The sequence below is a fragment of the Phyllobates terribilis genome, unplaced genomic scaffold, assembly GCF_046119375.1.
Source record: "Phyllobates terribilis strain yellow unplaced genomic scaffold, ASM4611937v1 Scaffold_13__5_contigs__length_258822181, whole genome shotgun sequence".
Taxonomy (NCBI): domain Eukaryota; kingdom Metazoa; phylum Chordata; class Amphibia; order Anura; family Dendrobatidae; genus Phyllobates; species Phyllobates terribilis.
Genome location: NW_027362773.1, coordinates 155,016,278 through 155,039,180, shown reverse-complemented (window position 1 = coordinate 155,039,180; position 22,903 = coordinate 155,016,278). Strand labels below are relative to the sequence as shown.

The following is a 22,903-nucleotide window of genomic DNA, read 5'->3' as shown; positions in this document are numbered from 1 at the left end:
ATGCCCCTCTACCCGGCCCATGCCCACCTCACACCAGCCACGCGGCCCCCCTGGATGCCCCTCTACCCGGCCCATGCCCACCTCACACCAGCCACGTGGCCCCCCTGGATGCCCCTCTACCCGGCCCATGCCCGCCTCACACCAGCCACACGGCCCCCCTGGATGCCGCTCTACCCAGCCCATGCCCCCCTCACACCAGCCACACAGCCCCCCTGGATGCCCCTCTACCCAGCCCATGCTCCCCTCACACCAGCCACGCAGCCCCCCTGGATGCCCCTCTACATACCCCATGCCCCCCCTCACACCAGCCACGCAGCCCCCCTGGATGCCCCTCTACATACCCCATGCCCCTCACACCAGCCGCCTGGATGCCCCTCTACCCAGCCCATGCCCACCTCACACCAGCCACACGGCCCCCCTGGATGCCCCTCTACCCAGCCCATGCCTCCTCACACCAGCCATGCAGCCCCCCTGGATGCCCCTCTACCCAGCCTACCCCCTGGAGGCCTCTACAACATTTATTCACATAGTCAGCTCTCCCCCCCTCAGTCCACTCCGGATCAGCATCAGTCCTCACAGCAGAACGCTGAACACGAGCTCCTCAGCAGAGCCAGAGCCAGGGACAGGTTGTTACACAGCTCAGTACAGGACCCTCAGCAGAGTCCTGGAGTCCTCTCCACAGCACAACTGAGGGGCAACTACAGGGGCAACTACAGGGGCAACTACAGGGGCAACTACAGGGGCAACTACAGGGGCAACTACAGGGGCAACTACAGGGGCAACTACAGGGGCAACTACAGGGGCTCCTCATCACCAGTCCTCCTGTCCCCGCACAACCTACACACTGCTGCGGCTGCACAGCTAATATCCGCTGGACTGAGAAGGCCCCGCCCCTTCCGGTGACGTCATGGATCCATGAAATCACTCCTCCCCCTCAAGAAATCAACTCCAATCTAGACGCTGCCCTGTTGCTGAGGCTGGTGACGCTGTAGCTGGGTGATTGCAGTCAGAGTAGTGGTGTTTGGCGTCTGTACTACAGGTAAGAAGATGGGAATGTGCCAAGGTGATTACTACATTCAGGACAATAAGTAGCTAGCTGTAGGTGTGCAGAATCCCACTCCCAATATTGTCAGGGTCCCGCACCCCCTCATGTCGTCGGCTGTCGGGCTCCCGCACCCCCTCGTGTCGTCAGCTGTCAGGCTCCCGCACCCCCTCGTGTCGTCAGCTGTCGGGCTCCCGCACCCCCTCGTGTCGTCAGCTGTCGGGCTCCCGCACCCCCTCGTGTCGTCGGCTGTCAGGCTTCCGCACCCCCTCGTGTCGTCAGCTGTCAGGCTCCCGCACCCCCTCGTGTCGTCGGCTGTCAGGCTCCCGCACCCCCTCGTGTCGTCGGCTGTCGGGCTCCCGCTCTCCCTCGTGTCGTGGGCTGTCGGGCTCCCGCACCCCCTCGTGTCGTGGGCTGTCAGGCTCCCGCACCCCCTCGTGTCGTCGGCTGTCGGGCTCCCGCACCCCCTCGTGTCGTCGGCTGTCGGGCTCCCGCGCCCCCTCGTGTCGTCGGCTGTCGGGCTCCCGCACCCCCTCGTGTCGTGGGCTGTCGGGCTCCCGCGCCCCCTCGTGTCGTGGGCTGTCGGGCTCCCGCACCCCCTCGTGTCGTCGGCTGTCGGGCTCCCGCACCCCCTCGTGTCGTCGGCTGTCGGGCTCCCGCACCCCCTCGTGTCGTCAGCTGTCGGGCTCCCTCGCCCCCTCGTGTCGTCGGCTGTCGGGCTCCCGCGCCCCCTCGTGTCGTCGGCTGTCGGGCTCCCGCACCCCCTCGTGTCGTCGGCTGTCGGGCTCCCGCGCCCCCTCGTGTCGTCAGCTGTCGAGCTCCCGCACTCTCCCCTTGTCGTTGTCTGTGGAGAAGATTAATACATATTTTCATTTTTCAGGTTTTCTCTTATAAAACAAGATCCCTGAGCTTCTGTCTTTGACCGAAAAAATGGCGTCTGACAAGTCGCTGCTGTCTGCAGAAATGAACACAAGCATGGAGGAAGCGCTGTATGAACAGATGCTGATGAAGGTACGAAAGATGAATTGGAGAGGCCAGCAATCACCGGGTGAATGTCTCCTCCGTCAGCCGCCGGGGGCGCGGCAGTCTCCAACATTTACTTAATGTGTATTGTTGGCTTTAGACCCCTCACAGTTGTACTATTTTGGTGCAGGAAAAATCAGTTTGCAGAACCATCCTGTTCATGTTACTCACTGATTCTCACTTGTTGCCTCATTTCAGGCCAAACAGGAGATACAGAGCAGAATACCGAACTTACCAGAAAGCAGACAGATCAGACCCCAGCCGGGTGAGATGGGCGTCCTCTGATTATTATCCAGATTACTTTGTGCATATTATGTGACAGATACCGCAGTGGGGTCTTATTGACTGCAACGGTCACATGATGCAACCAATGGGGGGGGTCACATCGTTTTTTCTTATGCAGTTGATTACATATAAATGCTGCTTGGCTTTTGCCGATTTTATTGTGTTTTTGTTCACTTTTTGTTTTTATTTCTGTGTTAGGTTTCTGCATTAAAACTCGCACATCCAAAAACACCAAAATCTTTATTAACATCTGCAAGTCGAACCAGATCCCAGCGCCCCCAGACCTGACGGAGCAGGAGTTAGTCAGCATCCTGGAATCTGATGATCCCTCCGGCTATCGAGTCCCCATGAGCCTTGGAGAGCCCCACGTTGAAGTTGATAATAGTACGTTGTTTTTTTTTTTTTAATACAGCGCATCTCTTTTTAAAGGGGTAGTCCAGAGATATCTTTAAAGGGGTTAAAATAGCAAGTATTACAACTTACTAATCTTCAATGGTCAAAGGTGCCATCTCCACAGGTTCTGGTAGGTCCACTTCAGTTTGACATCTTGTTGTTGACTTTTGAACTTTTTTGGTTTAGATTTGGGACTTAAAGGGATTGTCCGCTACTTGGATTCCCCTTTAAGAACTTATACCACTTATTCATAGCAGCCCTACTAAGGTCAATGGGTGAGTCGGCACCACAAAGTATCTAAGTCCTGGTGCACTTTGTCCTACAGGTGGAGGCGGCTGCACGGCGTACGACATAGTGATTAATGGCACCTTCTTTGAGAAAATTAAGGTAACTGCAATTGCATATTTCGACATACGAGCTGTCTGCTCTCCTTTGTGTCACCTCCTTACTTTGTATTTTTTTTATTAGAATAATGAGCTTTTCAGGGAATTTTTTATCACCGTGGCCATGGAGGGACTGGAGAACAAGTACGAAATGGAGCTGTCAAGAGGTAACGACCGCATCACTGATATTTTCCTTGATTTTTCCATCGACCACACAAGGACTTGTTCTTTCGTGGAGCAAGTTTACCATATAATATATTGAAAACTTTTATGTACCAACCTGTTGTGTGGCACCGTATCAAATGCCTTTGAAAAGTCCAGATAGACAACATCCACTAAGTTTCCCTGGTCCAACCTAGAACTTACCTCCCCATAGAATCTTTTCAGATTAGTTTGCAAGACAGATCCCTCATAATCATATGTTTAGGTTATTCTTATTGAGGTGCTCCAGGTTAGTATCTCTTAGAAAACCCTCAAAGATGTTGCCCACAGTACAAGTTAAACTTACCGGCCTATAAATTCCAGGCTCAGATGTTATCCCCTTCTTGAATATTGGTACCACATTTGCTATGTGGGTGTAACGCTGGTGGATATGGACCCACTGCCCCACTGGAGGGTTGTGACTAGGTGTCTACTGGGTCTCTACTAGAACCTCTGGTGGTGAGGATAGACTGGGCTGCCGGTAGACACCATGTACCACTTCAGGGCAGTCCCTGGGACTGCAGCAGCATTCCAGAGGTACCAGACACAGGAGAGCGAAGACAAGGACTAGGTCAGACATTCTGAGATCGGGGCAGGCAGCACAGGTTCAAGATAGAGAAAAATGGCAAGGGGGACAGGGGTTTTTGATACCAGAAAACTCCATTAACGCTTGCAACCTCTGTTGCTTGACTGCAACTCAGTCAAATCAGTCAGTAAGAATTTAGGGCACTTCCATGGCGATATTTTGCATCAGTATTTGTTAGCAGACGCTAGGAGTGGATACAAAACAGAAGAGGTGAAAATGTTTCAGTTACTATTTTTCACTGTGTTTGTTCCCCTCTGGTTTTCAGCTTACAAATACTGATGTAAATTAGTGCCCAAAATACTCACTGTGTGAATGAGGCGAGGAAGCTGCTTGTAGTACTGTAATAGAAGTCCTTATTCTGAGGATGAGTGCTGTAATTCTTGTCTTCTCTGCTCCATCAAACTCCCCAGAGCAGGGGCAAGCCCTGGGGCAAAACTGCTGGCGGCAGATGTCCAGACGTATGACTCAGTGAAGTGTGATGGACCCCCAACTCCCAAATAAAATGAATCAGACACATACAAAATAAACACAAAAAGCATTGCAATTAGGTGTCAAACGTTCTCAACTTTATTTAAATTTACATGACACCGAAAATGGCACAACCCTCGACTCACGAAGAGTCACCCTCCAGCGCTCAGGAGAGGAAAACCCCCTGTGGAGGAAACCTCTAGGGAACCATGGCTGGCGGGCTGCCCGTCCCTTGGACTTAGAGAGTTAGTGCCAATATATGACGGAGTTTTAGAATTTGTACATATTTACAGAGAACGACATAACAAATATAGACTATTAATGTGATAACCTGGATGTGGGAGAGATTTGGCTGCGATATCTGTCACCACATTTATTGCTGGAACGAATTTAGTTGATCTGATTTCCCAGGTGGATCTACCACTTCTCCCTTACAGATCCAGCTCCTCCGTCTCTCAAGAAGTTGGGTACTTGGTTACAGGGGTTGCTCATTATGGATAACCCCTAATAGGATGAGTATCCCCCCCCCCCTCCCAATTTAAGTCAAGGATCCATCCATGAACTCCCAAAGAAGAGCAGCTCTTTGTACATAGTAACAGAAGGGGATCCTGTTTTGGGGACCCCCCCTCTGTTACCTTCCCTTCCCCCCGGGGTGTCTAAGAAGACAACCCCTTTCCCTGCTAGAACCTCCAAATTACACCAACGTTGGCACATTACGTGGGGTGGTCAAGCTCAAGGTCCTCAGGCGCATCATCAGTAATGGCGCTGATCGTGGCAGCGCGGCATTCTTTTATGGAATCTTCTTTATGACACTTGTTTATGCCCTCACAATAGTTGTCATGGTTACTACAAGGGCTATTACTGATGCAGGATCCAAGTATTAACCCTTTCATCATTGGTATTTCACTTCATTATGGAGGCAAATAACTGCACTTGTTACCAAGCAAGAGTCTTATCATTACGGCTTCCCTTAGGCACCATAAGAAATACAGATTATAGAACATACGTACAAGTGTTTCAGGAGTGTTTTGCACTTTTTAGATCCATAGATTGGGTTCATGACTAGCAAAATCCCCTTGATATTGCGTTTTTTGAGATTTTTTTGTTTCCCGTTCTTTTAGAAACGCTGCAAAAATACTGAAAGAATAGACATGAAACTGCTTCAAATCTGCAAGGATTCACTTTTCCTGGTACTATCAAACATAGCATTTTTGGGAACTTGGAGCTCTATATTACAAATATGTCCGTCCCTCCAGTTGAAAGAAATTAACATTTTCCTGGAGGGAAGTTTATATTTTACATTATTAGTTTTTGTCTATCGATGATAAAGTGCAGTTTGCAGCAATTTTTATTGTGACATATACCCAAATCATTCACGAAAATATTTCACATTCAACGAGCGTCGGGCGGGCCTGTGTGCTCTCACATGCCAGGGCTGAGTTTCAGTTCCAGTCCGACCCTGTTAATCATCTATGGTTTCCCTTCAGAGTGGAAAATGCTGAAAAATCGGAAGTTCCTGGGATCCATTTTTGAACAGAATATCAGAACCAAATCAAAACCGATGATTCAGGAAATGGACATAATGGGGTAAGTCCCAATTCTAAGGTATAAGTCTATGGCATACAGTCTGTAAAAGACGACAGAGTAGGCTGCTGTTGAGCATCGGCGGCTTCTCTGATGTTCCTCGCTCATCCATACAGTACATGGTCGGCCATTCAATTGATTGGATGTCTTATAATACCACATTTCCCCTAGGGACACAAAGTAAGACGAGCGCCACTCCTCCCGGTGATAGGTTATACCCAACAGATGGGGCAGCGCCACTCCTCGTGGTGATGGGTTACACCCAACAGATGGGGGAGCGCCACTCCTCGTGGTGATGGGTTACACCCAACAGATGGGGGAGCGCCACTCCTCGTGGTGATGGGTTACACCTAACAGATGGGGGAGCTCCACTCCTCGTGATGATGGGTTACACCCAACAGATGGGGGAGCGCCACTCCTCGAGGTGATGGGTTATACCCAACAGATGGGGGAAGTTGCAGAATGGCTTGTTATGGTGCAAGAACAATGTGGACATTGTTTTATTTTTTTTTGTTTTAACTCTTATGCCTTTATGTTCTTTATTTTTTTCCTACAGACCCTCCCAGCTAACTCCAAGCAAGTCCCTCATCTCAGAAGTTGAAAGGTTTGGGTTACTTTGAGGTTTAATGCATGCATTTACTTTTTTTAGAATCCCATCTTACAAAAGATATAGGATATCCAACTTCTTGGACTCCAAGAATAAGGGGGCTGCAGCCTGGAAGTAACCCCGCTGCCCTTTTTAAAGAATATGCTGGTGTGGGGCAGCTACCCGGATTTTCACTGTGCAGGAGAACTGCAGCTAAGCCCATTCACTTTGCTGGATCTATGCTGTCTTTCCGCTGCACAGTGGAGGCCATGATGCCAATGTGAAGGGAATGACTGTGAAAGGGGCTGTTCCTCATTACCAGCATCAGTGCCACTTTATTACATTAGAGATTGACCCCAACAGATCATAAATTGATGGTGTACCCTTGCAATATACTGCTTCCTTCCTTTTTTTATCAGTTCACCCGTGAAACCAGATTACATGATTGTGGCGGAACCTCCTGTAGGACACCCAAGTTTTCTGGTGGCTGAAATCTCTTTACCTAAAGTGGTGAGACCCTCAGATGTGGTTTAGGATTGTGACCTTTTTGCATTTCATGTGATTTCCAATAGTCTTCCCTTGTTAAAAGTCTGTGCCAACCTCGTGCTACCGGTCCTCCTCTGCCAACTTTTATCATCACAGCTTTGATGTGTCCACAGTAGCCAATTGCTGGCAGCTGTGACACATTTGCTTGATGATGATGATATAATTTTTTTTTCATACAATGGTGGGTTGTTTGCAAGCTGTTGGAATGGGAAAGAAGATCTCTGTAAACGACTCTGTCAGCAGAGAACGACTGTTCAAACCAAGCACAGACGCCCGGTGCTTCACGGCGGGACCAGTCATTTATATAAGCCTCCCCCCCTGCTTGTTTCCCCTCCATCTCCACCATCACCTCTTCTTTGACAGTTCTGGCTTCATAGATCCAGAGAGGAGATAGAGGGAAAACAAGCTGGTGGGAAGATGTATATATTATTATTATTATTATTTAATTCTATAGTGCCATTGATTCCATGGTGCTGGTGCATATAAATGATGTTATAATGATGATATAAATGATGAAAGAGGCTTGTTGCAATAGTGTAGAACACGCCGCTCTTTATTTTTTCTATATTAATGCGACATTTGGAGGAATCGCACAGAAAATGCTTTAAATGTATTTATTTTTTAATTTGATTTTTCTCATGTCCATGATTCACATTGCGTTAAATGAGGCATAATGAAGATTAAGAATGTTTCAGCTAATGTAGCCTTCATCAGACAGGATAATGTAGCTTAAGGGGACCCACTTGGTTAAATATAGGGGTCAGTTCTGGTCTTCCCAAAAAGCAGATTAAGTAGTCACCACACGGGAATCTGGTGATTACTGGGTTTGCTTTTGGGGACCCCAGATTTCTTCATATAACCGATTGGGCCTTCTGCCTAATGAAGGCTACATTATCTGAAATTCTGGTACCATTCATTATGCCTCACTTAAAGGGGTTGTCTGGCACTTTAATATTGATGACCTATCCTAAGGATATTCCATTAGTATTAAAGTGGTGGACAACCCCTTTTAATGCAGTGTGAATCCTAAAAAATATTTTTCAGCATTTTCTGTGAGCAGTTCCTCCACGTGTCAGATTTAATGTATGAGACGTCTGGAGCTACATAATAACTTCTAGTTGGCCACGTATCAAGATAAAAGTTTAGATTTTTGTGCACTTGTTGGTTACAACTTTCTTTCCCGTACAAAAGCATTCAGCGACATAAGCGTCGTTACCACTCTGGTCTTCTCTTTACAGTCTTCTGCTAGATCTCTTGTGTTGGACTTGGGTGAAGACAGAATAGTCTTAGTCGGACGTCCCGATTTGTATCATCTAGACGTCTTCATTCCTTACAATATCATCCAAGAACAAAGTGGAGCTCAGTTCAACAAGGACAGTAAGGTGAGACAATAAAGCAAAGTTGGACATGTCTTATAGCCCATTCTGAAATCTCCTTCTTAAAGAGGTTCTCTGAGAAAATGTATAAAATACAATTTTAAAAAATGTATACATTTATTTAGCAAAAATAAATTGTTTTAATTAGGGGATAATTCTATGTGAATACTTTTATGCCCAAAAATGGCAAAAGTATTCTCGGAGTGATACCTTTATTGGCTAACCAGAAAAAAAAAATATATGTATGCAAGCTTTCAGAGCACAGAGGCTCCGTCTTCAGGCAATATTACAAATGAATTCATAACATTTGTAATCCTGCCTGAAGAAGGAGCCTGCGTGCCCTGTAAGTTTGCATATATAAGGAGATTTTTGTGTACTCACCGTAAAATCTCTTTCTCTTAGCTTTTAATTGGGGGACACAGGACCTTGGGTGTTATGCTGCTGTCCACTAGGAGGCGACACTAGGCTTAATCTGAAAAAGATTAACGGTGGCTCCTCCTCTGCAGTATACAGCCCCTGACGGCGTCAGCCATGTTCAGTTTTATGCAAAAGCAGTAGGAGGAACGTAACATGGATAACATAATCATGCCTATAAGAAGGCAACTATGTACGAGCTCAAGAAAAACACCAATATGAGAACTCAACGTAACAACGGCCCGACACGAGCAACAGGGTGGGAGCTGTGTCCCCCAATTAGAGGCTAAGAGAAAGATTTTACGGTGAGTACACAAAAATCTCCTTTACTCTGTCGCCTCATTGGGGGACACAGGACCTTGGGACGTCCCAAAGCAGTCCCTGGGTGAGAAGCAATGGACGAATATTGTGTAGACAGGCCCCTATAATTGGGGCACTGCTGCCTGCAGGATACGTCTACCCAGGCTCGCATCTGCCGAGGATTGGGTATGAACCCTGTAGTGCTTGGTAAACTTGTGTAGACTAGTCCGGGTGGCTGCCTTACACACTTGTTGCGCCAAAGCCTGGTGCCGAATTTCCCAGGATGCCCCTACCGCACGTGTAGAGTGTGCCTTAATACCTGCTGGAAGAGGATAATTTTTGAGGCGGTAGGCCTCTTGTATGGTTGATCCACCTAGCAAGGGTAGCTTTGGAAGCTGGCAGCCCCTTGCGGCCGCCTTCCAGAAGAATGAAAAGAGAATCAGACTTCCGGAAGGACGCAGTCCTAGACACATAGATACGTAATGCCCTGACAAGGTCAAGCGTATGCAGAACCTTTTCCACTCTATGAACCGGGGCCGGACAGAGGGATGGCAGTGAAATTTCCTCATTGAGGTGGAAGTCGGACACAACCTTCGGAAGGAAGGATGGAACCGTACGTAGAACTACCTTGTCCTGGTAAAAAGCCAGGAAGGGTTGTCTGCAGGAGAGTGCTGTCAGTTCAGACACCCTGCATAGCGAGGTGATTGCCACTAGGAAAACCACCTTCTGGGATAGAAGGCGGAGTGAGACTTCCCTAAGGGGGTTCAAAAGGTGTTTCCTGCAATGCTGTCAGCACAAGGTTGAGATCCCACATCTCTAGTGGTCGTCTGTAGGGGGGAACCAATCGGGAAACCCCCTGAAGAAATGTCTTTACTTGCGACTTGTTAGCAATGCGCGTCTGAAAAAGCACAGAGAGAGCTGACACCTGGCTCTTAAGAGAGCCCAGAGACAGTTTGGCCTCCAGACCTGATTGGAGAAAACCAAGTACCCTGGGGAGGGAATAAGGGAAAGGGGTCTGGTCACGAGAGACGCACCAGGTAAAGAAAGCTTTCCAAGTATGGTAATAGATCTTCGCAGAGTTTGGCTTCCGTGCTCTGATCATGGTTTCAATGATGTCAGGCGAGAACCCTGACTTGGTTAAAACCCAGGTCTCAATGGCCATGCCGTCAAATTGAGGGCCCCTGAGTTCTGGTGGTAGAACGGGCCCTGTGACAGAAGATCCTGGCGGTCGGGGAGACGCCAGGGGACGTCTGCTGTGTAAGCTGCACGATGTCGGCGTACCACGTACGTCTGGGCCAGTCTGGTGCGATGAGGATGGTTGGAACTCCCTCTTGCTTGATTTTCCTCACCACTCTGGATATGAGGGGAAGAGGTGGAAAGATGTACAGAAGCTGAAACTGAGTCCAGTCCTGAACTAGGGCGTCCGCTCCCAGCGACCGCGAGTCATGTGTTCTGGCCATGAAGTTGGGGACTTTGGCATTGAAGTGGGATGCCATTAGGTCCACGTCCGGAGTCCCCCAGCGATGGCAGATCTGTTGAAAAACTTCGGGATGGAGAGACCACTCCCCCGAGTCCATTCCCTGCCGGCTAAGGAAGTCTGCTTCCCAGTTGTCTACCCCCGGGATGTGGACCGCAGAGAGAACCGAACCTGTGTCTTCCGCCCAGTGGAGAATGTGTGTCACCTCTCGCATCGCCTGGGCACTGCGGGTCCCCCCTTGGTGATTTACGTATGCCACAGCCGTGGCATTGTCTGACTGTACTCTGATGTGAGAGGCTGTCAGTAAATGATGGAAGGCTCTCAATGCCAGGAGAATGGCACGAATTTCCAAGATGTTGATGGGCATGGTCGCTTCTGTTGGGGACCACTTGCCCTGTGCTCTGTGGTGCAGGTGTAGCGAACCCCAACCCGTCAGGGTCGCATCGGTGGTCAGAACCTTCCTTTGACTCGTGACAAAGGATTTCCCCTTTGTTAGCGAGGTTGGTTTGAGCCACCAGTGCAGGGATCTCTTGGTTGACGACGTCAACTGAAACTCCCTGTCGAGGGAAAAAGGATTCCTGTCCCATGACTTGAGGATGGCTAGTTGGAGAGGCCTGAGGTGAAGCTGGGCAAATGGGACCGCTTCTATTGCCGCCACCATTCTGCCAAGGACTCTCATGGCAAACGGGAGAGACCGAGGGGGTTTGCGAAGTAGGGTGCGGACTCCTATTCGGAGAGGCAGTGTTTTGTCCTTGAGGAGGAGTACTAGACAGTTGAGGGTGTTGAATAACATTCCCAAAAAGGTCAGAGATTGACTCGGAGTTGGTGATGACTTTTTTAAGTTGACTAACCATCCCAAATGACTCAGAATGTCGATTGTGATCGAGACGCTGATTTCGCAGTCCTTGAAGGTGGGAGCCTTGATGAGGAGATCGTCCAGATATGGAACAACTATTATGCCTCTGGAGTGCAGGATGTCCATGGTGACTGCCATGACCTTGGTGAACACTCTGGGAGCCATGGCAAGTCCGAACGGGAGAGCCGCGAACTGGTAGTGTTCCTGGTCAATTGCGAACCTGAGAAATCTCTGATGAGCCAGTGCAATTGGTATATGTAGGTATGCGTCTTGAATGGCTATGGAGGCGAGAAATTCTCCCTTCTCCATGGACGCAATGATGGACCGAAGGGACTCCATGCGAAAGTGACGTACCCGTACATATTTGTTGAGCTGTTTTAGATCCAATATGGGCCGTACGCTGCCTCCTTTTTTGCGGACTACGAATAGATTTGAGCAGAACCCTTGGAAGCGCTCGGCCGTGGGGACAGTTACTATGACACCTGCTTGGAGAAGTAATGAAACCGCGTGGTGGAAGGCACGAGCCTTGGCTGGCGGTTTTGGGGGAACAGACAGGAAGAATCTGTTTGGCGGGTTGGAAGTGAACTCTATCTTGTATCCTGAAGACACTAGTTCCCTGACCCACCTGTCTTCTGTAATAGGCAGCCAGAGCTGGTGAAAGAGCAAAAGACTGCCGCCTACAGGTGGGGTGTCTTCCAGAGTTCGTGAGTCATGATGAGGAGGAAGTGCGAGACTTTCCTCCCTTAAATTTTGACTGGCCTGCCTTTGATTGCCAGATCTTGTCCGACTTTTGCGTCGACCTCGAGTTGTCCCTGCGTGGAGCGCGGCTGTTATTCTGTGCTGGTCGCGAGACGGATCAGCCGGAAGAGTTCCGAAAGGATCGGTAACGTGCCTGATTGCGCTTTTTGTAAGTGTGTTTGGGCTTCAGTTGTGGGAGAGAGGTACTTTTACCCCCGGTGGCGTTGGATATCATAGTATCCAACTGTTCACCGAAAAGCCGACCACAGAGGTACGGGAGGTGAGTGAGGGACTTCTTTGAAGCTGCATCTGCTTTCCATTCCCGCAGCCAGAGTGTTACGGATCCAAGTGGTGGAACCTCTGTGCCGCGGTGCAAGGAGGGACCCAGAGGGGTATAACTAAGTATCAACTCAGACCGACCCTGGTCGTACGGCGGCTAACGACTCCGTGACCAGGGCAGAGGGACCAGGTGCTACTCTGGGGACGACCTTGCAAGAGAGCAGGTGGCTCCCATGGGTCAGCAGACTGGGACTGACCGGTATAGCGGATGGACACAACCAGCAGGCAGAAGTCTCTAGGTTAGCAGACGGGTAGTCGCGGCAAGTGACAGCAGGAGCCTCCAGGTAGGCTATCAGGTGGTCACGGCAAGTGACGGCCAAGCAGGCAGAAGTCTCTAGGTTAGCAGGCGGGTGGTCACGGCACGTGACGGTAGAGCAGGCTGAAGTCTCTAGGTTAGCAGACGGGTGGTCACGGCACGTGACGGCAGAGCAGGCTGAAGTCTCTAGGTTAGCAGACAGGTAGTCACGGCAAGTGACGGCAGAGTCTCCAGGTAGGCTAGCAGGTAACAGGCAGGTAACAGGCGAGTGCTCCCAGGTGAGCGGGCTAGCAGGCACGGCAGGTAGCAGGCAGGTAACTGGCAGGTGCTTCCTGGTAAGCAGGCGGACTTGCCCATAGACAGACTGGCGGATTGAACGGAAGGCAGACTGTCGGGCTGGAGAGTAGTCAGACTGGCGGACTGGAACAGTAGTCAGGCTGGCAACTGGACCTGAGGGCAGAAGCAGAGGTAAGTATGCTGTGCAACAACTTTGCTCGGGCACCTCCATTTTGGAGAAGGTGCCTTATATATGGGAGGTCCTCCGGCTATTGGCCGGGGACTCCTTAGGACGGCGCGCGCGGTCCCTTTAAGAGAGGGGGAGCGCGCGCGCCCTAAGCACAGTGCCCGGGAAGCTGCGCGCGCTGGCAGCAGCAGGAAGAGGAGCGCAGGAGGACGCCGCACGGGGAGGTGAGAGGGACGGCGTCTCTGCCTAGCAGGGGGCAGAGACGCCGATGCTACAGTACCCCGCCCACCCTTTACGCCCCCTCTTTTTTAGGCCAGAAAGAAATTTTTCAAGGAGAAGCGGGGCATGGATGTTCTCCCTGGGTTCCCAAGTTCTCTCCTCTGGGCCAAGCCCCTTCCAATCCACCAGAAAAAAGTTTTTTCCTCTTACCCTTTTGGTGGCCAGAATATTCTCTACCTCAAAAACATCCTCAGCGGAAACCGGAGCAGGGGGAGTACCTGGATTATTGGAAAAAGAATTAAAGACAACTGGTTTGAGGAGAGATACGTGGAAGGAGTTGGGAATCCGTAAGGTGGCCGGGAGTTTTAACTTGTAGGCCACTGGATTGATCTGTTTAAGGACTTCAAATGGACCAATGAACCGAGGACCCAACTTGTAGGAGGGTATTTTGAGCCGAACATGTTTGGAGGAGAGCCAAACCTTGTCTCCTGGATGGAATTGAGGCGGATCCAGACGTCTCTTGTTAGCATGTCTCTTCATCCGCTCGGAGGGCTGAAGAAGTGCGGACCTAGTATTCTCCCAAATGGTGGAAAATTCGCTGACCAGAGACTCCGCGGCAGGGTTGTCCACAGAAGCGGAGACGGGAAACGGAATCCGGGGATGTTGACCATAGACTATAAAGAACGGAGACTTGGAAGACGATTCGCTCTCATGGTTGTTGTAGGAGAATTCGGCCCATGGCAGGAGATCCACCCCATCAGTATGGTGAGCGTTAACAAAGTGCCGGAGGTAGCTGGTAAGGATCTGGTTGATCCGCTCCACTTGACCATTGGACTGTGGATGGTAAGCAGAGGAGAAATCCAGGGTGACATCCAGCAGCTTACACGTAGCTCTCCAGAAACGTGAGGTGAACTGAACCCCTCGATCTGACACGATGTGGAGGGGTAGGCCATGGAGACGGAAGATGTGAAGGAAGAAGTCCTTAGCTAGCTCTGATGCAGACGGGAGACCAGGCAGAGCGATGAAGTGGGCCATTTTAGAGAAGCGGTCGGCGACCACCCAAATGACTGTACAACCGGCAGAGACAGGGAGATCTGTAATAAAGTCCATAGCAATGTATTGCCACGGGGCATCAGGTACGGGAAGAGGCAGGAGATGACCAGCTGGTAGATGTCTGGGAACTTTGTTGCGGGCACAGGACGAACAGGCTGAGACGAAGTCTACCACATCCTTGCGCAGGGTAGGCCACCAGTAATGCCGGGTGATGAGCAGGAAGGTCTTCTTTTGGCCAGCATGGCTGGCTAATTTAGATGAATGACCCCAGCGAAGAGCCTTCTCACGATCTGGTACTGCTACAAACGTTTTACCGGGTGGAAGACGAGTCAGATCCAAGGGGGCCACATTCATCACTTTGGAGGGGTCGATGATGTGCATAGGCTCCTCCTCTTGATCGGAGGACAGGAAGGATCGGGACAAGGCGTCGGCTTTGACATTTTTGTCCGCCGGGCGGAAATGTAGGACGAAGTCGAAGCGGGCGAAGAACAAAGACCACCGGGCCTGACGCGGATTGAGTCTTTGGCCATTTTGGAGATATGCCAGATTTTTGTGATCCGTAAAGATGATCACCGGGTATAGAGCCCCCTCAAGCAGGTAGCGCCACTCCTCCAGCGCCAATTTAACGGCTAACAATTCTCTGTCTCCAATGGAAGAGTTGTGCTCAGACGAGGAGAAGAGTTTGGAGAAGAAGCCGCAGGTTACCATTCTCCCGGATGAAGACTTTTGGGTGAGTACCGCTCTGGCTCCGGAGGAGGAAGCATCAACCTCCAGGTAGAATTGTTTGTTGCAGTCCGGACAGTGCAGTACCGGGGAAGAGGAAGAGACTTACTTTAAGGAGAGGAAGGCCTCCTCGCCTTCGGGCGACCATACCTTAGTATTTGCTCCCTTACGGGTGAGCGCAGATATGGAAGCAGTCCGGGAAGAGAAGTGCGTAATGAAGAGACGATAGTAGTTGGCGAAGCCCAGGAACCGCTGAATCGCCTTCAACCCCTCCGGACGGAGCCACTTAAGGACAGCAGAGAGTTTCTCGGGATCCATTCGTAACCTGTCTGGGAGATAACGTAGCCCAGGAATGGAAGAGACGTCTGCTCGAAGAGGCACTTCTCGTATTTTGCATAGAGGTGATTCTGCCTGAGCCTAAGCAGGACCTGACGAACATCCCTCCGGTGTGTGTGAAGATCCAGAGAGAAGACCAAGATATCGTCCAGGTATACCACCACACAGGAGTAAAGAAGATCACGGAAGATGTCGTTGACCAATTCTTGGAAGACAGCGGGAGCATTGCAGAGACCGAAGGGCATCACATAGTCACCGTCCCGGGTATTGAATGCCTTCTTACACTCATCTCCTTGACGGATTCGGACCAGGTTATACGCTCCAAGTAGATCCAGCTTGGAAAAGATGCTGGCGCCCTTAAGGCGATCAAACAACTCGGAGATGAGCAGCAGGGGGTATTTGTTTTTTACCGTGATCTGATAGAGGACTCAATAATCAATACAGGGGCGTAGCGAGCCATCCTTCTTCTTGACAAAGAAGAATCCGGCTCCAGCCGGGGAGGTAGATTTCCGGATAAATCCCCTAGCCAGATTCTCCTCAATGTACTCAGACATGGCCCGGGTTTCGGCCGCCGACAACGGGTAAATACGCCCACGGGGTGTAGTGGCGCCAGGTACCAGGTCGATCGGGCAATCATATGGCTTTTGAGGTGGCAGTGTCTCTGCTTCCTTTTTACCGAAGACATTCGCATAGGACCAGTAAGGAGCCGGTAGACCGGGTAAATTAGCTGGGGTAAGTGGAGGACGAGTCGGGCGAACCGGAATAAGGCAGGTCCTATGGCAGTCCTGCCCCCACCGGAGTACTTCACCGGATTGCCAGTTCAGCACAGGTTCATGTATCTGGAGCCAGGGCAGACCTAGCAATAGGGAGTGAGAGAGTCCGGACAGCACATGGAAGGAGATTTTCCCAGAGTGCAGCATTCCCACCTGCAGGGTTAGGGGCTCAGTGACGAGCAGGATGGTCACCGGAAGGAGTCTTCCATCCACGGAGGCGACGGACAATGGGTCAGCCAGAGGTTTGGTGGGAATTCGGTATCTCTCTACCAGGGACTGGGAAATGAGGTTTCCAGCAGCTCCAGAATCCAGATGAGCAATTTCAAAGAGACGGTTCTCTCCCCAGGAGATAGAGACAGACAAAGTCAGGGATGGAGAGGGCTTACTATTGCCTAGGATGACCTCTCCGAACGGTCCTAGACACGGAAGTTTCCCGGCCTCTCCGGGCAGGGACGGATCAGGTGCTCTTTACTGCCACAATAGAAACAGCTCCCCTCGGCTCGACGTGACTCTTGGCGAGATTTGACCATCTTGGTCTGGTCGATCTGCATGGGTTCGGGCGAGTGCGCCCGGGGAGTCACTGGTTGAGAGGCAGGTCTCTGGAAAGTAGGAGCAAGGCGGGGGAATTTTCTCTCCCGGGTGGTCTCTTTGGTGCGTTCTTGGAACCGGATGTCAATCCGGGTAGCGAGTGAGACCAGGTCATCCAGGGTGGTAGGAAAGTCCCGACCGGCTAACTCGTCCTTAATCCGACTGGAAAGACCCTCCCAGAAGACGGACCCCAGAGCCTCGTTATCCCAGGCAAGCTCAGAAGCGAGGGTACGGAACCGTATGGCATATTGGCCCACTGTGAGACTCTCTTGGCGGAGACGTAGCAGAGAGGAGGCTGAAGAGGATTTTCGTCCTGGTACATCGAAGACTTTCCGGAAAGCAGCGAGGAAAGACGATAGGTCGGACACCAGGGGAACCCCTCTCTCCCCCAGGGGATTTAGCCATGCCAGTGCTTCCCCAGTGAGATGGGTCATGATGAATGCCACCTTGGCCCGGTCGGAGATGAACTGATGTGCCAAGAGTTCAAAGTGCAGGGTGCACTGGTTTATGAAACCCCAAGCTAAGGCGGGGTTGCCAGCAAAACGTGCAGGCGCCGAGAGCCGGGGTCCATAGCCGGACGCCATAATAGGACTAGGTTGTGGTGCCGCGGAAGTAGGCGCTGCCTGACCAGAGAAGGACACAGACGGATCGGACAATGCACCTAGGCGAGAGTTAACAGACCGCAGGTAGGACAAGACCGACTCCTGTTGAGCCCTCTGACGTAAGACCTCCTGGTGCAGGTCGGAGATTGCGGGGGTCTGGGGGCCACCGGGTTCCATGGCCCGAGCAAACTGTTTACGGATACGGGTGGTGGAACCCCTGTGAAGCGGTGCGAGGAGGGACCCAGAGGGGCGTAACTAAGTATCAACTCAGACCTACCCTGGTCGTACTGCGGCTGACGACTGCGTGACCAGGGAGGGACCAAGCAGAGGGACCAGGTGCTACTCTGGGGACGACCTTGTAAGAGAGCAGGTGGCTCCCACGGGTCAGCAGACTGGGACTGACCGGTATAGCGGATGGGCACAACCAGTGGGCAGAAGTCTCTAGGTTAGCAGACTGGTAGTCACGGCAAGTGACAGCTGGAGCCTCCAGGTAGGCTATCAGGTGGTTACGGCAAGTGACGGCCAAGCAGGCAGAAGTCTCTAGGTTAGCAGGCGGGTGGTCACGGCACGTGACGGCAGAGCAGGCTGAAGTCTCTAGGTTAGCAGACGGGTGGTCACGGCACGTGACGGCAGAGCAGGCTGAAGTCTCTAGGTTAGCAGACAGGTAGTCACGGCAAGTGACGCAGAGTCTCCAGGTAGGCTAGCAGGTAACAGGCAGGTAACAGGCGAGTGCTTCCAGGTGAGCGGGCTAGCAGGCACGGCAGGTAGCAGGCTGGTAACTGGCAGGTGCTTCCTGGTAAGCAGGCGGACTTGCCCATAGACAGACTGGCGGGTTGAACGGAAGGCAGACTGTCGGGCTGGAGAGTAGTCAGACTGGTGGACTGAAACGGTAGTCAGGCTGGCAACTGGACCTGAGGGCTGAAGCAGAGGTAAGTATGCTGTGCAACAACTTTTCTCGGGCACCTCCATTTTGAAGGAGGTGCCTTATATATGGGAGGTCCTATGGCTATTGACCGGGGACTCCTTAGGATGGCGCGCGCGGCCCCTTTAAGAGAGAGGGAGCGCGCGCGCCCTAAGCACAGTGCCCGGGAAGCTGTGCGCGCCGGCAGCAGCAGGAAGAGGAGCGCAGGAAGACGCCGCGCGGGGTGCGGGGAGGTGAGAGGGACGGCGTCCTTGCCTATCAGGGGGCAGAGACGCCGATGCTACACAGAGGATACGCCGAATCGTGATGGCGTTTGAAGCTATCCCGGCTGACCCCTTGCAGAATCCAGAGCTGCATGCAGCATGTAATCTGCCACGACTGCTATTTGGGCCGCTTGGTCCGACAGTTCAGGGGTAGGTGTTTGTAGGCCAGTTTGTAAATTTTGGGCCCAGGCCAGGATTGCCTTGGCAGCCCAAAAAAACTGAGGCGAACGCGGGAGCCAGGGAGGCCCCTGCAGCCTCGAAAATTGAACGAGCCATGCGTTCCACCTGCCGGTCTGCTGTGTCCCTGAGGGTTGAGCTATCTGGCAGAGAAAGGAGTGTCTGTGCTGCTAGTCTGGAGACTGGAGGATCCACTTCAGGTGGATCTGACCACTTTTGGGTGACCTCCTGTCGAAAGGGGTACCGCGCCTCCAGATTTTTCTCAGGTTGTGAGAACTGCTTTTTAAGGATCGCATTAAACTCTGGGTGGTCAAAGAAGACCTTAGGCTGTTTCAGGACTCCAAAGGAAATTTTATGTCCTCGTGTCTCCAGGGGTGGATCGGAGATGTCCAGCACCCGATGGATAGATGAGATTAAATCATCAACTAGCACTGTATTGCCCGGGGGAATAGGAATCAGGGACCCTTCGGTTTCCTTGTCTGAGTCGGAATCACAGATTTCTTCCGAATCCTGTATTTCGCTAAGGCGACTCCTGCTGGGAGAACCGGAGCGGAGACCTTCTCTGGTCAGGGATGGCTGTGGGGATCTGCGTTGTCTGTCCCTGTCAGGGGACGGTCTAGATGAGCTGTGAGTACGGTGTCTCACACTGGAAGGGGACGACCTTGTGGTATGGGATGACGCAGATGAACGAGACCTGTGGGTCCGCTTGCATCCTGATCTAGACGTGGATGTGCTTCATGTCCCTGAGTGGAACTCTCCCTTTGAGTAGTATTCATAGCTGTGGGGATCTGCGTTGTCTGTCCCTGTCAGGGGACGGTCTAGATGAGCTGTGAGTACGGTGTCTCACACTGGAAGGGGACGACCTTGTGGTATGGGATGACGCAGATGAACGAGACCTGTGGGTCCGCTTGCATCCTGATCTAGACGTGGATGTGCCATCATGTCCCTGAGTGGAACTCTCCCTTTGAGTAGTATTCATAGCTGTGGGGATCTGCGTTGTCTGTCCCTGTCAGGGAACGGTCTAGATGAGCTGTGAGTACGGTGTCTCACACTGGAAGGGGACGACCGTGTGGTATGGAATGACGCAGATGAACGAGACCTGTGGGTCTGCTTGCGTCCTGATCTAGACGTGGATGTGCCCATGCCATCATGTCCCTGAGTGGAACTCTCCCTTTGAGTAGTATTCATAGCCGAGATATGAGTCTGCAGAGCCTGAAGCAATGTGGATGTGAGGTTATCTATAGACTGCGTCATAGATTGCGACATCTGAGTGACCCATTCCGGTGTGGTATTAGGCACCGAAGTATTGGCAAGGGCTTCATGGGGCTCTGGCACAGCAGTTTGCATGCAGTCCTGACAATACGGATACGTGCTGCCACTAGGGAGAGTACTACTGCAGGCTGAACAGAGTACATAATAGCAGTCCTGCCTGGTTCTCTTGGACTTTGAGCCCGGCATAGTATCCAGAAGTGGCTATGCAGAGGGGCCAGCGATGCAGAGTGGCTATGCAGAGGGGGCCAGCAATGCAGAGAAAGTTATAGACTTCACAGCCGAGTCGAGACTCTAGCTGTGATTTTATCCCACCTTAGTGTGCTGTAGTACAGTGCCGGTAAAATCCAAGATCCTGTGCCCCCCGGAGACCAGCTGGCGACCGGTATGTGAAGCGTTAACTTCCTTCCGTTCTCCCTCTGCTGGTTAATAGCCGCAGGAGTGTGGAGAAGAAGGGGGGCGGAGCGCTGGAAAGGCGGCAGTATTGCTAGAAAGCGCGCCCTTTCAGTTCGTCTTCGCCCCCTGTATGACACTGTGTAGTGTCATATTGGTCATCTGGGGGGCGGAGAGTGGGCGGCGGCTTCGGCCAGGCCGGAGCCGCGGTGTAAATTTAGAATGTATGCCCAAAAGGGCTCCAGGCCGGCGTGGTAGTCCGAGGGGGTACCGGATCTGAATCGGACCCCCCCCCTGTTTTTAATGGCAGGAAAGGCGGTGGGATACTATATTAAAAGGGAGCCCTTAAAGGGTTCCTCTGAGGCACCGTAGCGCTGGTGCCGGCAGAGAGACAGAGCTGAAGCCAGCCTGCGTCTCTGTGTGCCCTTCTGCCAGCACTGTTCCCCGGTCCATCAGGAGTCTGCAGCGGAGCTGAGATTCCTGAACGTTGGTGCAGAGCGACAGCTACTGGGAGCTGTATATTGCTGTCTGCACAAATCCTACCTGCGGTGTCTCAACCTAATGCCCCCATGAGGGGGATTAGGGAGGGTGCTGCCATCACAGTCAGGAGGCTGTAATCCTCCCTCGACCTCAACCCAAGACCAAAAGGAATTGGGGAAGGAGGAAGGGTCTCAACTTCGAACCAACACCCGAGGGGCTGGGGAAGGAGCGACATGGTAAAGAGACGTCTCGACTTCAACTGTGCACCCCTAGAAGGGGGCAGAGGAAGGAGCCATGCCGGGGGTCTCGCCAGAGACCCACTTACCTTCATCTGCAACTCCGTGGAAAAAGAAAAAATCCGAAAAAAATGGAGTAAAAATCTTTAGGTGTGCCTCCTTGCGACACTAAGCAAAAAACTGAACATGGCTGACGCCGTCAGGGGGTGTATACTGCAGAGGAGGAGCCACCGTTAATCTTTTTCAGATTAAGCCTAGTGTCGCCTCCTAGTGGACAGCAGCATAACACCCAAGGTCCTGTGTCCCCCAATGAGGCGACAGAGTAATATATTTTTTTCTGGTTAGCCAATAAAGGTATCACTCCGAGAATACTTTTTCCATTTTTGGGCATAAAAGTATTTACATCAAATTTTCTGGCTAACACGGTACCACAATATAAATTTGTACTGTACATCACAATTAGGGGATAATAATTGCGTATGGACATAATGGCCAACGATGTCATCAGCCATCCATCCTAGATGGGTGAAGGTAAACTGTTTGAGACGGACATCTCTGACCTACCTGTCGGAATCAAGAACGTGCATCTATGTCATCGATTGACTGACTGATCACGTCCATGAGTCAACATGCTGTAAACCTGTCATGATGAGTGAGCAGATAGATAAGTTCCTGTCAGGGTGAGGGGCAGCATCCTATCACAACATATAGTTGCCCAGAGACATCTGAATGCATCGGCTTTCCTTTATGCCATTCATCAAACATGTCGTATATTTTGTGTATAGCGAGTCACAAGCCTCGCACTGCTCTGCGTCTTATCATTTGGTTCTATGAGCTGCAGTAAAACGTGACGTATATTCCAGGTGCTGACTATCACAATGCCGGTCCAGCCAGCATAGCGGTGGGCTCAGAAGATCAGCTTTGGAAAACGTTCCTCTTATATAGATCTAGTGGATCCTACTTACATTCGCTGCTGTTTACATTGAATGGTTACAATTCTATTTAGACTTCAATATGACTCCAGAATAAAAATTTTTGTCTTTCTTATACTTGCCGTATATTTTTCCCAAGGAGGGGGTTTAGGTATTGTGCTTTTTTTTTTCTTTTTTTTTTTTTTTTATTTCTACTGTAATATTTCATAATATCTGTGAATAAGTCTTGAAAATAATTTGCATTGAAAAGGTTGAGATCCTCTAAATCTCCAGGGATTTTTAGGAATTAAAAATCTACAGCAGTAAATCTGCAGCAGAATTTAAATTTTGCACCATGTCTGGATTTAGTAGCAGCTGCCCCTTTAAATGGAATATATCAGCAGGTTTTTGCTACCCCATTTTAGAGCAGCATAATCCGAGGCCCTGATTCCAACTAACTGGGCTGCTTGGTGTTATTTTGATAAAATTACAGTTTTTTTTTTCTCATGCAGATCTCTGAATGCTGAGCTCTGTATAATAACCCCACCCACACCACTGATTGGCAGCTTTCTGTGTACACTGTATATAAACTGCCAATCAGTGGTGGGGGGCGTGGTTGGACTACCTGGCAGCAGGTTTACT

The 22,903-nt window shown here is 51.1% G+C and overlaps 1 protein-coding gene across 1 annotated transcript; it reads left to right on the top strand.

The window, feature by feature from the left end:
- The first annotated feature begins 895 nt into the window (after nt 1–895).
- On the top strand, nt 896–22,397 carry LOC141174120 (PIH1 domain-containing protein 1-like). The gene is made up of 11 exons (XM_073658789.1): nt 896–1,039; nt 1,923–2,053; nt 2,264–2,330; nt 2,549–2,734; nt 3,069–3,130; nt 3,212–3,293; nt 5,869–5,968; nt 6,522–6,569; nt 6,971–7,061; nt 8,336–8,479; nt 22,214–22,397. Exons 2-11 carry the CDS (start codon nt 1,973–1,975, stop codon nt 22,247–22,249), a joined length of 897 nt encoding a protein of 298 aa, XP_073514890.1. The 5' UTR covers nt 896–1,039; nt 1,923–1,972; the 3' UTR covers nt 22,250–22,397.
- Nucleotides 22,398–22,903: the final 506 nt, after the last annotated feature.

Bases quoted from the DNA above. Each gene is read 5' to 3' on its own strand.
- LOC141174120 (XM_073658789.1), top strand. From the start codon at position 1,973: ATGGCGTCTGACAAGTCGCTGCTGTCTGCAGAAATGAACACAAGCATG. The intron at 3,294-5,868 runs GTAACGACCGCA...GTTTCCCTTCAG, and splicing joins CGAAATGGAGCTGTCAAGAG to AGTGGAAAATGCTGAAAAAT. The intron at 7,062-8,335 runs GTGAGACCCTCA...TTCTCTTTACAG, and splicing joins AAATCTCTTTACCTAAAGTG to TCTTCTGCTAGATCTCTTGT.